The sequence below is a fragment of the Semicossyphus pulcher genome, unplaced genomic scaffold (assembly GCF_022749685.1).
Source record: "Semicossyphus pulcher isolate SPU_LCO1_2020_fin unplaced genomic scaffold, fSemPul1.0.p SCAF_12, whole genome shotgun sequence".
NCBI classification, from domain to species: domain Eukaryota; kingdom Metazoa; phylum Chordata; class Actinopteri; order Labriformes; family Labridae; genus Semicossyphus; species Semicossyphus pulcher.
Window position 1 is genome coordinate 24337983 of NW_027211626.1, and position 13834 is coordinate 24351816.

General features: G+C 41.3%; 1 protein-coding gene across 1 annotated transcript in view; it reads left to right on the top strand.

Moving 5' to 3' along the window:
- The first annotated feature begins 2272 nt into the window (after window positions 1-2272).
- The window catches only part of fbxw4 (F-box and WD repeat domain containing 4), a 33149-nt gene continuing 21587 nt past the window's right edge, over window positions 2273-13834 (top strand). The window contains exons 1-5 of the mRNA XM_069658869.1: window positions 2273-2614; window positions 4516-4611; window positions 4842-5027; window positions 5296-5428; window positions 5516-5601. Of these exons, the coding sequence (XP_069514970.1) occupies window positions 2430-2614; window positions 4516-4611; window positions 4842-5027; window positions 5296-5428; window positions 5516-5601 (686 nt within the window). The 5' untranslated portion in view covers window positions 2273-2429. The remainder of the gene's footprint in view (window positions 2615-4515; window positions 4612-4841; window positions 5028-5295; window positions 5429-5515; window positions 5602-13834) is intronic.

Consider the following 13834-nt stretch of genomic DNA (forward strand, 5'->3'; position numbering starts at 1 on the left):
GCTGAATCCAGGAGACTAGAAAAGGCTGTTTTAGTCTCTGGTACAGTCTTCACTAGTTCCTGGACCATATTCACTCTCCAAATAAAGGTCATGTTGGTGGACCAATGTGACAGTGGTGAAGACCTCAACACTTATATTAAAAGGACTGGTTAGTGTCCAATACATTGATTTATCTGAACATCACAGGTATGACAGGAGGGACAGTCAGGGCACAAACGTTTGTCTGGTGCGACATAATCAAGTGAAGCATGTTAATGTTACCACTGCAGTGAGAAGGTTCATGTACAAACTGAGCAAAGTATCAAAGAATGCCACAAAGGTTTTGCAGAGAGTATCAAAAGCCTTATTCAGGTGAACATTTAAATAACCAATTATGGAATATTCATCAAAATTACTAACAAAGTTATGAGTCAATTGCCCTGGAGAGTGTTTTATAATTGATTGAGATGGCTTTAATTGAAGAACCTCAAATTAGTTTAGAAGATTTTTTGAAATTGCTAGCAAAGCCCCTTAGTTCCAGAGAGGGGTCTTCTTAATACTAGAGAATACAATTGGATGCTTCCAATTTTGTGGCAACAATTTGGGGTTGGCCATTTGCTGTTCCACTTGTGCCATTGTGTGCAAAGGGAGACCCATAAACACATGACTAGACAACGATGGTGTGAACCCTGTTGAAAACCTTTGGAAGAATAAGGACCTGTATCCACAAACAGCGTTTTTTGTGCTGTTGCTAGGTTACATAAGTTGTGACCGATAAGTCTGTTCTAAATTGCTCTGTATGCCATTGTTGTTGACAAAGTTGATATCGTATCGCCCCTTCTTAATTTTGATTGGTCGGTGAGGGAGAAGCGACATTGACAAGCGGGTTTCCAAAAGTAGAACTATTTTCAACTGAGAGCTGTGAGTGCAGCGACAGAAAATAGTTGATGCAAATGGCGTTTTTGCAATTAGGACGCTGAAAACACTCAACTACATTGGTTTTATTGGATGAATTGGCAGAAATTCCCACAGACAATCTTCAAAATCTTGCAGAAAACCTTCCAGATAGTAAACCCATGTAGGTATGAGGTGTCAGGTGTCCACTGACTTTGAGTAGCGTTGATGATCGTGCCTGGTGCACAGGAAGGCATGTCCTCAGATTCTTACATTTTTAGCTTTGTAAGACTTAATCAGGTGCTTTATGGGACCCTTCACCGTCGCCAGTGGTGGAGCAGTTGTTAACTGTAACTTTTTAAACTCAACTTTCTTAAAAGCTAGTAGATACCAAATCCAATTCCAAATTTTAAATCTAGTAGGATCTAGATTTAGACTTGTTGAGCATTAAGTTCCTAATGTCAAACTTGATGTTGACAACTGTCAGTGATCCGAGTTGAACAAAAAAATCCCTGCTCACAACTGTAAACCAGAGACTATTAATCCAAGCCACTCATCTCTCTTGTATCACTGCAAAATAGAAAGCATTCTGACATGCTGCTGCACAGTCTGGTACTTCAGCAGCACCACAGCTGACAGGAAAGGCCTGCAGCGGGTGGTAAAGACAGCCCAGTGGATCATCGGCTCCCCACTCCCTAACCTGGGAGACATCTACTCGAGCCATCTCTACAAGTGAGCCTCTAACATCAGACACGATCACACAGACCCTGGACACCACCTGTTCACCACCCTCCCCTCAGGCAGACTCAGGTTCTTCCTCATGCAGACCAACAGGCTGAGGAACAACTCTTTCCCCAGAGCTGTGGATAGTCTGCTGGTAGTCTACTAGAGATGGTGTTTGCTTGGGTCCCTTGATTCTCCCTACCTGTGATGTCAGCACCCTCAGATCAGCCTCTGTGTCAGAGCCCCTGGTCCCAGGTAAACAGCTAATGATGAAATCAAGAGACAAATCACCTTGTTTTCAAATCTATCATTTATTCCCCTTTTCCCAGTAGCTCATTTGACAAACAAGAAAAATAGCTACATTAGAGTGTAATAGAATAAAAAGAAACAAACAAGGAAAAATTTATTATTATTATTTAAGATTAGATAATGATATTTGACTTCTTCAGATATATGTTTCTGAGTAATTTTAGCTTATAACAATTTTTGTGATTAATTTAACAGACTCAAAATGACATTTAATTTGTTTAAAAACAACTTAAAAGATGGGAATTGTTAGAAAGAAAATATTGTGAGGGAAACCCCTGGGCAGTAAAACCCAGCACCATACGTCATCACGTCCAGTTACGTATGGTTTTCGTCATGCGCTGTCCCTTCTTTGCTGCTATGGCTTCCTGTTTACTCTGTTTTAATCCACTCTGAAAAATGGAATATTGTTCACTTTCTTTAACACATTTTTTAAAAACCTACTATCGCGTGCGGAGCAGCATACCGCCGGGACCCGGAAATAGAGTGAACGAGGAGGGGATAGCAGTTCTGTCAGAGGGCTCACCATGCTATTATCCCAGCTGCCAGAGGATGTTCTCTATCATATCTTGTCTTGTTTGGACTACAAATCTCTGTGTCGCCTATCTCAAGTTTGTAAAAGGATTTACTACTTTGTAAACCGGGACGTTGTGTGGAGGAAGATTGCTAAAGAGTTTTTAAACACTGGAATTACTCGAAATGGGACGGACATGTAAGATAACAGTCGCACTCTGATTTACTTAGCGTTAGCTTAAACTTTGTTATTGTGCTGCACATTGCATCAGCAACGTTTACTTTAATTAAACAGTATATGGGCTTAAGTAGCTAGTCTTTTTCACGTTACATTCTTCTGCACAGACACAGGGTTACGGTAAAGTAGAGACTAACATATAAAGGAAAACTGGTTGTGTGCCTGTAACTTTGGCTAAGAGCCCACAGTACTTCCCTGAATTTTGGCTGCAGGCAGTCTGAATATGTTTCAGATGCAGCAGTGCTAACGGGACAATCCACATTCAAGAACCAGTTATTGGTACTCATTTTACCTTGATCAGGAATAACTTTAAATATTTGATAGTGAGTAGGTAATCTATAAAATACACTACAATGGGATCATGCAATTAATTGAGCACCTAAAATGGCATTGGGGATCTACTGTGGTAACCTTAAAGGTTTAGTGTCCTTTTGTACCACAAAACTTCAGGCCACACCCACGACCAGATAACCTTTAATTTAGGAGCCCATTCCTCCCACTCTCATTGTAAAATGCAGCCTAGTTTTCAGTTGTGGAATACTGCATGGCTACAGAATAGCTTTGTGTAAATCAGATTCAACACATATATGTAGAAGCAGGGGAAAAAAATAGTAAACAACTGAGACCGTAAAGTCAAATGAAGCTAAATGTCTTTTAACATAGGTTAAGGATCTGTGACGTCCTGTCAAAGATCAGGTAATGAAGTAGAACCCACCCTAAGATGCATATATTATCCAATGATATTTTGCCCCAGTGGTACAAATTTTCAATAAAGTACCAGTTTGATGAAAGCTTCTGGACTGGTGGAGTTTGGGAGAAAATCCCTGCTATGTCAGGTCCGTAAACACACTGGAAAACAACTGGATATCATTGATTTGTCTGATATGTAATTGAAAAGTTTGGAGCAGAGTTGATCAACTAGTTGTTTAAAGAAAAACTGTGGTTTATTATAACTGGGGTCTAATATTCCTAGATTTATCAATGATATCTTAAAGGAATAAGATTGTAATCTGTGAGTTAATTAGAGAGCTCTGAGAATGCAGTGACATTGGGAAAACATTTCAGAAGAGATAAGAAACCATCACACAGGTTGTAAACAACACACCAGGTCAGAAAAATGTACTTTGTAGATAAAATGAAGGTGAACAGTGAAATGATTAACCAGTCAGTTTATAAATGTGGTGAATGTTGTTATCAGACCAGCATTTCAGAAGGGCTCACTTACAGTGTGACCTCAAAGTAATACAAGTAAAAATATTGGCGTGTCCCCAATGTGTCTGATCGTCTCACTGCTTCTGTTTCCTGACCTGTCTGACTTAGATGTCAACAGGTAATTCTTGCTTTCAACATTTAAAATAGACATAATAAATGTGGGACTACTGATTTGTTAAAGAATCAGGATAGATCTCTCATTAGATAAGATATCACTTTAAGACTGTGCATTAGAACATTTATAAGGGAGCCCCATTGTCCAGTGTATTCAGGATAATCTACAGACCTCAGTGTCAGCAGTTATTATTGGGACTATTACCCTCACATTTCTTGACGTTAACATAAGTGCACCTCCATTGTATTAGAGTGGGGCAGAAATCTCACAGGCTCATATCTAAACCTGAATAAATCAAACCAGGAGTGTCTACACAGAGAGATACCACTAGAGGGAAGTGAGGAAATATGTTTTTTTTGTAATTTTGGGGAACTGACTATTTAAACCATCAAGTGTATCCTCGAAATTGAGCACACGGGGTGGTTAAAAAGGGCCAAATAAGAATTGTCATCTGAACTTGTACCATGCATCCAGCCCTTTTTGACCGCCACAGTGGTCAAAGCGTAGTAAAGTTAAGCTGTTATTGTCATTACAGATATCCACACATCCCACTGAAGGAGAGAGTGAAGGTCGCTCAAAACTGGTATGATGGCGTCTGCAAAAAGGCTACTCCTCTCAAATGGAAAACAAAGTAAGAGAGTGATTTAACCCCTACACTGTTTAAAGACTGAAACACTTTGAGCTTTTTTTTATTCCTCATCACCTAGACAATATGCAGTGTAACAAGAACGCGAATTCAGAGCCTGTTTACTCTGTCCACTGAGACCTATGAATCATGTCTATCAAGGTTCACTCGCGTTAACTTTCGTCTTGTCATTCTATAATCATACATTTCTCTGAAATCATGTATCTTCTCTTCAGATTGTTGCCATGGCTGCAGCTGGATGGGGACATATTGTTTCTATCTCAAGCAGCTGATATAGGAGCATACTATCAGCGGCAAGACACCGGGAGGCTCCAGCGTAGTCCATTTGAAATCTACTCGGGCCACAAGGGCGATGTCTGTCGCTTTATTGTGACAGATTCTCACCTGATTAGTGGTGGAAGGTAGCTCACGCTTTTTTCGTTTTTCTGTGACTTTATTTCTTAATAACAGATGCCATATTATGCTTCCATCACAGCAAGTGTTTAATAATAATAACACAACATATATTGTTCATTGCTGTGCATGAAATTGCATGAGTACCATCACAAGACAGAAGAGAAGGCTCATACTTAATGATGACAATATATCTTGCAAATATATTGTTATGATGTTTCTGCCTGCTCAGATATCATGCTAATCCTAAAAATACACCATTTTTCTCTTTGTCAGTGACGGCAAGATCCTGGTCCACAGCAGGAGGAGTAACATGTCGATGGAGTTATCCGGTCATAACCAGGAAGTCAACTGCCTGGACTCTAAAGATGGAGTCATCATCACCGGGTCCAGAGACCGAACAGCCCGGGTTAGAAAACCAATACATTTCATGTCGTTGTATATCTGATAATGCACACATTTTACAATGTTCTTACTGGTGTCTTTTATTTCTTAGATTTGGACTTTGACTTCCAGCTGCACCAGAGACATACTTCCCATGTATGACAGAGTGTGGTCTGTTGCTATTAGTCCCACATTGAGGTAAGCGTTTGCTTAATGTACATCTCAAGACTTTGGTTGACAGGAGGAAAGAGGTGGACTGGTGTGGCCTTTTTTGGTCGGTAAAATGAGGTTTCTCTTCTCTTGTATGTAGAGGTGATAAATGCTGAGAAGGAACAGACAGAAAAACACGATGTTTCTCTTTACAATATTTCTTTCATTAGTCACGAATGGTATCTCACGCAAGTTTTGTCACCAACTCAATATATAACTTAATTTACATAGTTACCATATTTACAAGCATGTATACCCAAACACCTGATGTTGACAGTACTCTGTCAAACCCTGTCCTCACATAGCTCTGTCCTAAAGCCCTGTAAATAATTGAGTAGCTGATAAAATGTCCTTAGTTTTAGCCTTAAACGGTTGCACACAAGGAAATAAGAAATCCAGTACATCAACCTACATGCATGGTGGCCCTGTCTGTCTGATCCAGGCCTGGGAGCGTCTCTCAGATCTGAGAGGAACAGGCAGATTATCCACATCATTAATTCTCCAATTTGCTGGCTGAAATAGCAAACCATGCTTCGGCCCGCCGCCCCCCTATATTAGAAACCTGCTCCCTACTTCTCACTGACCACCGGCCTGGTTAATTAAAACTCTTCTGAAAACCAGGTGTCAACTCACTGATAAACCTATTAAACCCACCTCTGACCAGCACACCAAATAACCAGACCTCTCAAGCTGGTTCCTAGAAGAACAATAGACCCCTTTTCACCTCAGTTGTTAAAGCATAGGCCTTTTAGTTAAAGTTACAAAGTATGTATAAGAAACAAGCATGCTAAATCAAACTGTTGAGAAAGTGCTGTTTGCTTGTGGTGAAGGCCCTACCCAATGGGATGCAACCAAGATAGGCACTGTTTTATTATATGATAGGCATTAACCCGCTCTACCATTATGATGGAGATTGAGTCATTTTACTGTAGACCTGATCAATACTTTACACTTCCTGTGAACAGTGTTTTGTTTTTGAAGAGAACTTCACACAGTATCAGTTTCCAAACAGAGTGGGATCATTTGATCAGTTGTAGTCGCATGACATTCAAATACAGGTTGGGGCTCTGTGCACGGCTGAGGTGAGACACGGTGGAATAATGTCTGATATGTCAGCTGTCATGTTGACATGTTAAGGTGTAACACTGCTTTAAGAAATGCCAGAATGTTGTATCTCAAACAACATAGAATAAGTTATGTGTCAAACACTGTCCGTTCAGCCACTAAGCTCAGACATAAGATCTTTCTAGTTTGGAAGTAACATCCTCTGTGTGAGAGTACCACACCTGCATGTTCTGTGCTGATGGGTACACATGGTTTTAGACTATGTATTTTTGTCTTGTAGTGTTTCAGTTAGAAGTTTTTAGTGTCCAATAGCTTAAATGCTGTTTACACTGTATGGAGATACAGAGAGATGTAGTGTTCATTCTTAGTGATGCCTTCAAAAAAAACACCAGGTCAAAACCTAGTATGTATCAGGTCAATGTGCGCTTTTGTGGGCAATGTGTTACAAGGACTGTCCTTATGAGGCCGATGACAACATGTTTGAAAGCAGGTGCGCCCTGCGGACGTAGGTGAGGACAGCGGAGGAGCAGTGGAGGAGCAGCCTCGCTTCTCCTGCAAATAAAGTACCCAGAGCCATGTAGACAGAGAGTCACGTCAGTGGAGGTCCAATGTGCTCCATGATCCGCCATTGCGATGTCGCAACTCTCTCTCTCTACAGCTCTGAAAGTATCGTCACTCAGTCAGTCAGTCACTCACTCAGTCAGTCAGTTACTCAGGTACAGAAAACCAAGTCTTTCCCCTGGTGACGTGTGGTCTGTGTTGTAGAGGAATGTTGGATATCATGATGGCTATAAAATGATTATGTTTTTGGTGATTTGACCTGTGATTGTGTGGAGGCAAACCAAATCAAAGCATAAAGGGATATTACAGAGATTTAGGGCAGTATTTAAACACACTATAGCACATGGCCTAAAGCGAATAGCAAGGGCAATTTTGGCCTGTCCAACTCTTACTAGTAAAGGGGCAACAATCTGGACGCAAAGAAAAGTGCATGCTGCAATAAGGTTGTATAAAGTCTCTTGATTATGATTATTTATTATTGGTGTTCGGGCATAACATAAATCCAATCAATTCCATTTTTCTCACTATTTCGCTTTAAAAGCCAGATGTGCAGGCAGGTGTACTGCTATTGACACATTAGATTTAAGCCATTATTCTTAGATTGACCGGGCTCGGGCCGGGTCATTTAACTTCTCTCCTGTCATGTGCACGCAAAACGCACATAGGCCACTGAAACATGAAATCAAATATGGTGTTGCTCGGATTTCAGTTATTTACTTCAGCAATCCCACGACAGCCGAGGCGTAAAGTGCCTGTCATCATAAGAGAGATGCAGGGTGCATTTATGCACAAGGCACAGCAGCATAACTTCTTCTCTGACATGACTTCCTCCAGAGCCATAAAATACTTTCATGACCGCTTCCACAGACTGAGCTGTACCCCTTTGATTTTGATGTGTTTGATTTGGATTTTTGATCCTTTTAAGGTGAGAGGCACCAAGCTCTTTGCACCTACACTCATTGTTTTGTGAGCTCATCAGCACTTCCCTGTTTCTCAGATTTGACGTGCGTCATCTCTCCAGAAAACCACTACCATCGTCACATCCCAGCTGCTGTACCCTGACTACTCCTTTTGTCTGTACAGTGCTTTCAGTGAGAGCAGCAGGTGTCAACTGATGTTAGTCAAATAATGCTGGTTACATAAAATGTATAGTCAACAAATTTCAGGGTAATTAATTTGTGTTAATCTGATAATCTAGATTTAACACTACTACATCCACCACACACTCCCTTACCTTCCTGTTTCTGTCCCCATGTTTCTGTAATTCGACTGGCTATAATCTCAAGGTCTGGTACTGAGGATTATTGTGGCTGCAGTAAAATGCCAAGGCCAGTTCATGACGCCGCACCTGTCCCCATTCTCTGCCACCTCGGAAAAGATATTGATCCTACCGGTGGCCTTAGCTTTTTTTGCTTTGCTTTTAGATTGCTTTTCTTACTCATATTCCTTTTTCCACACCATATTGTGTGCTCACACTCTATGCACACTGATGGAGCTTATTTTGGACAGGGTCAATGAAATATGATGAGGCACTACAGGAGGTTGCAAGCGTAATACATTGTCAGATACGTTTCTTCTCACAGTGCTATCTGTTTCTTCTGTCTGGTTTTGTACCTGCGGGGATACTTCTCTACTGTACATGATTTTCAGTGACTCCTCTACCACAGAGTTTGGAAACTTTAACCATGCCTGAAAACGCAACGTTTCTATGTAATTTGAATTTTTCTGACTTAAAGTTTGAGCTTGTATGATCATAAAAAAAGTTTCTTACTGTACCTAACATTTAGATTGCCCTCTCTTGAGCAACAGGCACCTGGGTGCTTTCTCTTTTATATCTGTGCTGTTACAGATGGCTGTTGTCCTTTCTCTTTGAATCTGACGTTCTGTAGGCACTGGCCAAGGATCAGGCTGCAAACCCCCAGCATCCCCATCTTAAACTGAGTAGTACCTTGCATTCCAGCCAGCGAGCCTGCATTTACCAGCCAGCCCTTCGCACATGGCGAGCTTCCTTATGAAGACCTTGTCCAAGCGATTCTCCCAGGAGGTTAGCTCTTTGTCCTCGATTGTTGTCTGACACCATCATCCATTATTTCCAAAAATGACAACTACTTTGCACTATTATCCCTGGTAGGTGGTGGACTTGATCATGGTGCCAACGGTCACATCCCTCCCCTACAGCTTTAGAACAGCAATTTTAGTTTTGTTGAAGGGTTTCATGTCCAGCAGGCAGCTGGAGTCTCATCTGGGCAGATTTGACAGGCTGGAAAGCATGTTGTACATTGGCAGAACAAGAAACTTGATCTGGTGGGGCTCAGCCTTCCACAGCATATCCCATGGCAACTTCCACTCCAGCGTTCGGTCCCACCATCAACAGGTGCCCAACCGTTCTATTGCCACCATCCTGTATTACCTCTCCTCCTCTATCGCAGCTCTCACCTCCCCTTGAACCAGACAGCTGTTCTCCTTCCCCGTTGAAGTAACAGTCTATGAAGTTGGAATAGATCTCAGTTCTAGCCTGCCTTGAGTCACTGTTCTCAACAGCTTGTTTGTGCTGTCTTGTATCTGCATCTCAGCATATTTATGAGAAGGAAAGTTCTGAACCCTGAAGTTGCTGTATTTGTCAGTAATGAGATTTAACTTTCTGCTAGGTATATTGTGTTTGCAAGTTTTTAAAAGCTCAGGTGGTATGTTGACATATTCACTTGCCACTTTCAACCACAAAACAGTCAGGCTGCCCTGATCTCCCTGGCCTCTCTTATGAGCTGTCTTACCGTCCCTGTGTGTTCCAAACTCAGCAGTGTTCCTGTGATGCTTCTACATCTAGACTGATGCAATAACGGAGCTGTTGTTGTTAAGGGAGGAGTAAAGCTAAATAGAATCTATAATGAAGTCTTGGCTTCAGCAATCGTCAAGGAGATGTTGATAATCTTGTCAATCCATTTGGAGTTTGTCTCCATTGGGATCCAGATCCTTGTTCGTGATAGCATTTGGCCCTGGAGCGGTGCTCGCCATCCTCCCCATCTTCACTCAGCTGCAGCTCAGACTTCTGGAACTGCACACTTAGCTCTGGAGGGTTTATTAGGAATATACACCCTCCCAAATCCTACTCTCTCAAAGGTGACAGCAAGTTGGTGGACCCTCTCCTGCCTCAGCACATTCATTTGAATTTTTTGCAGTTGCATTAGCCAGCATTCATTGATGAGCAGGTCACCTTTCTCTTCAGAGTATTGCCTCCCTTCCCCAACCACCCTGCTACCTCTCTCCTCTAGTGCTGCTCTAACCACCCCCTGAAAAAACAGATGTCCCCCCTGCCCTTGACAGTTTCAGTCTGGGAAGTTGGAAAAGATCCAAACTCCACTCTGCCACTGCTTGCCATTTCTTCTGAGTATTCACCTTGACCCTTCAGGTCATTCGACTACCTTCACTGTAACACAGTTTCCCAATTTGAATTTGTATTTCAAGGTTTATACCTCTCTTCCTCACTGTTTCTTGCTCCCTCTCTTCTTTCTCTCCCCTGTTGTAAACCTGGTGTGTGCAGGTCCAGGCAATAGGAAGTGGGGCAGGTGGTTAGCTGATAGTTGACTGAGGTGTTTCCTGCAGACCCTGCTCTCTTTTAAACAAGACCCAACAGGTTGAAGTGCAGGCTGGGCAGCTCTAAATGTGTAGTAGCAGGTCAGCTCTCACACACAGTCACGGCTGATAGGGTTTCTTGGACAAGGCAGTGCTTGCTTGTCCAGTTCAAAGTTATCTTCTGTGGACATTAGGTCGGGTTTTGGATTGAGATATCTGTCATTAGCTTTCTTCTTTCAGATAGTCAGTCTTAATCTATGATGTTGCTGGCTGCTTTTATAAAAGAGGTATTTTTTCACCATACAATTCTGTAAAAAGTGAACAACCTTTAATAATGTTTTGTTACATGAACATTACATTTGCTCTGGTTTTTGTTATGTTCACTATATGTCCTTAAACCAAGGTGGAAGTAAAGCAATCCGTTATGAAGCACATTGTGTAGTAAGAGTCATCGTACAGTAATATGACCTGTCTGTGCTGTGTAGATAAGTGTTGAATTGCTTGATGATATATTACTAGTGCATCATCGTGTAAAAAGCCTTCTGATGCTGACGCTGGAGAGGGAGTTAACTTAAACTAATTAATATACATGTACACATTTGTTTACGTATGTCCTGTATGTCAAACATGCAGAGTAAATAGTAACTTTTATATCGTCAGAGGAGTAAAATGTCGTTTCAGTTTCTGTGAAAGTAAAATACTTCAGTAAGATGTACTTGGATACAATTGTGAAATACTGAAGTACATTGGGAATACTCTTTGCTTTAAACATGGCTGGAAATGCAAATTACTGTGTGAAAATTTGGTCCTTTTATTATTTTTCTTATTTCTCAATCTAATTTCTATTTTCTGGTTAATTACCTAAGAATATAAACGAGTCCAGCTGCAGTTTTTTAAATAAAGCGCTGCTCTATAAACTCTTATTGGGGCGTTTTTAGATGCATTGTACATGTATTATTGTAGCACACAGATTTCCTTCTGCTGCTTCATTAGAATCAGAATCAGCTTAAACGTAAATGTTGTTTGAGGAAACACATTTTGGGGACTAATTTTAGATCGGTATCTTAAATGTGTCTGCTGCATAAAAGGACATTTTTATAACAATATAAGTGAGCAGGGATTATCCTGTTTATTAGACTTTGATTGTCGATCTTGCTAAGTAACATAAAGCGAGTAATATTGGCACATTGCTCAGTACCAATTTCCTGCCAGACTAGGTGGGTATCCTGACGTGGAGCTGGGGTGGGGTTTGGCATGGGGTGTACGCTACACTGACCACTAGTGTATAGAAGGGGGGCTGGGCAGAAGCCAGTGAAGGGAGAAGCTACCCTGAAGAGAGGTGAGAACAAGGAGGGGGTTACAATTGTTTTGTCTAGAATTCCTCAACCACAACTACAAAGATGTTGCAGGGGCCAAAAGCGCTTTTGAAAATTTCTAAAAGGAGAAAATGATTGTTGGATAAACCGTCCCCAATTCGCCACTTTCTCACCATCGCTGGGGGAGGACGACCTTTGACCTCCAGTATCAAAGTACAGGGTGACGCCACAGCAGCCACCCAGCCAGCCAAAGCCAACCCTCTCTGACTGCACCCCCACCACCACCACCTCCACCACCACCACCCAACCTCACACACTCCAATTTCACCCCCACTGCTCTGCCCCACTCAACCGCAAGAAAAAGCCTGAAATTCATGTCTTTCTCTTTGGTCTCTCCCGAGCCGTCCCTGTGGCTCAGGAGTCAAGAATTCAATTAGTTAAAAAAAGAGAAGAAAAGATCGAGGCTGCAACAATGCAGCGATAAGGGGGCAGAATGTGCGTTCCCACACGCTAAATACAGGGCGCTTTCCCTGGGGCCCACAGAGCCAGAGGACCCACACCGCAGGAGGCGAGAATAATCACAGCTCCCTCTGAACCCCCTCATTACACACACACACTCAAACATACACACACACACACACACACACCTTACATTCCTTGCACACAGATAGCTTCATGTAGACACGTATTACAGGCAGACATTCTCTTGAAGACACACCTTGCAGACGCCCCCCGCACCTACACACGTAAACATGCACTGAGACAAACTTCCAGCACACACGCGCACACGGAACATAAAGACCTCTCATTACATGCTGGCCTCATACAGGTGTTCTCAGGTCCTGGGTTTACAAGGGAAGAGGGTTTTCATGTATTTGCTTTGCAAGACACACGCTGCCTCCATGACACAAACATAAATGTAGACAACTGTCCAAGTCTGTCTCCTGTTTAAAGAAAATAATGCAGATTACAATATTATTGAATACGATTTGAGATGTGTGTCTTTCTTCATGTTCTTGTGCTGCATGCATACAGCCTGTCGCACACAAATAATAAGATTACATTCAAAAATGTTTTTCAGATTGTTAAACTGAGACCTGTTATATTATTAGGCTTTTATGATGAAGTAAAACCCACTAAATAGACTTGGAAAAATAGTTTTGTTTTTAAGTTGTCTTTCTTTATTCTAATGCTCATTTAACTGCTTATTCATCAAATACAACTTTGGTCTATAACAAACTTATCAGATTAATTATGTCATATAAAAGGCTGGGCTGGGCGATATAGGAGAAATCAATGTCATCACTAGGGCTGTATGGATTGCTTGATCAGTCATTCAAGAGAACATTTTTACAATCATGAGAATGAGCTTATAGAGTAATTTATTGACTCAGGAAGCATTTGAATTTGGATACTGGTTAGAAAAAACAAGACATTTAAATGGGATTTTTTTAAACATTTGTAGATGATTAATTGTGAATCCAAAAAAATAATGAACAAATTAACAGAGAATGCCCTGCCTGTAAATAGTTTAAGTCTTTCCGTCTGAAGCTCAAAGATGTTCAGTTTACAATCTTCTCCTCTCGGTAGTGAAGCTGGAAACTGACTTTTTGGCGTAATAAATTATATAAATTATTTAATTATTAGATAAATTTGTACATATATTTTCTGACAGTTGACTAATTGGGTAATCAGTTAAAAAGTTCCAG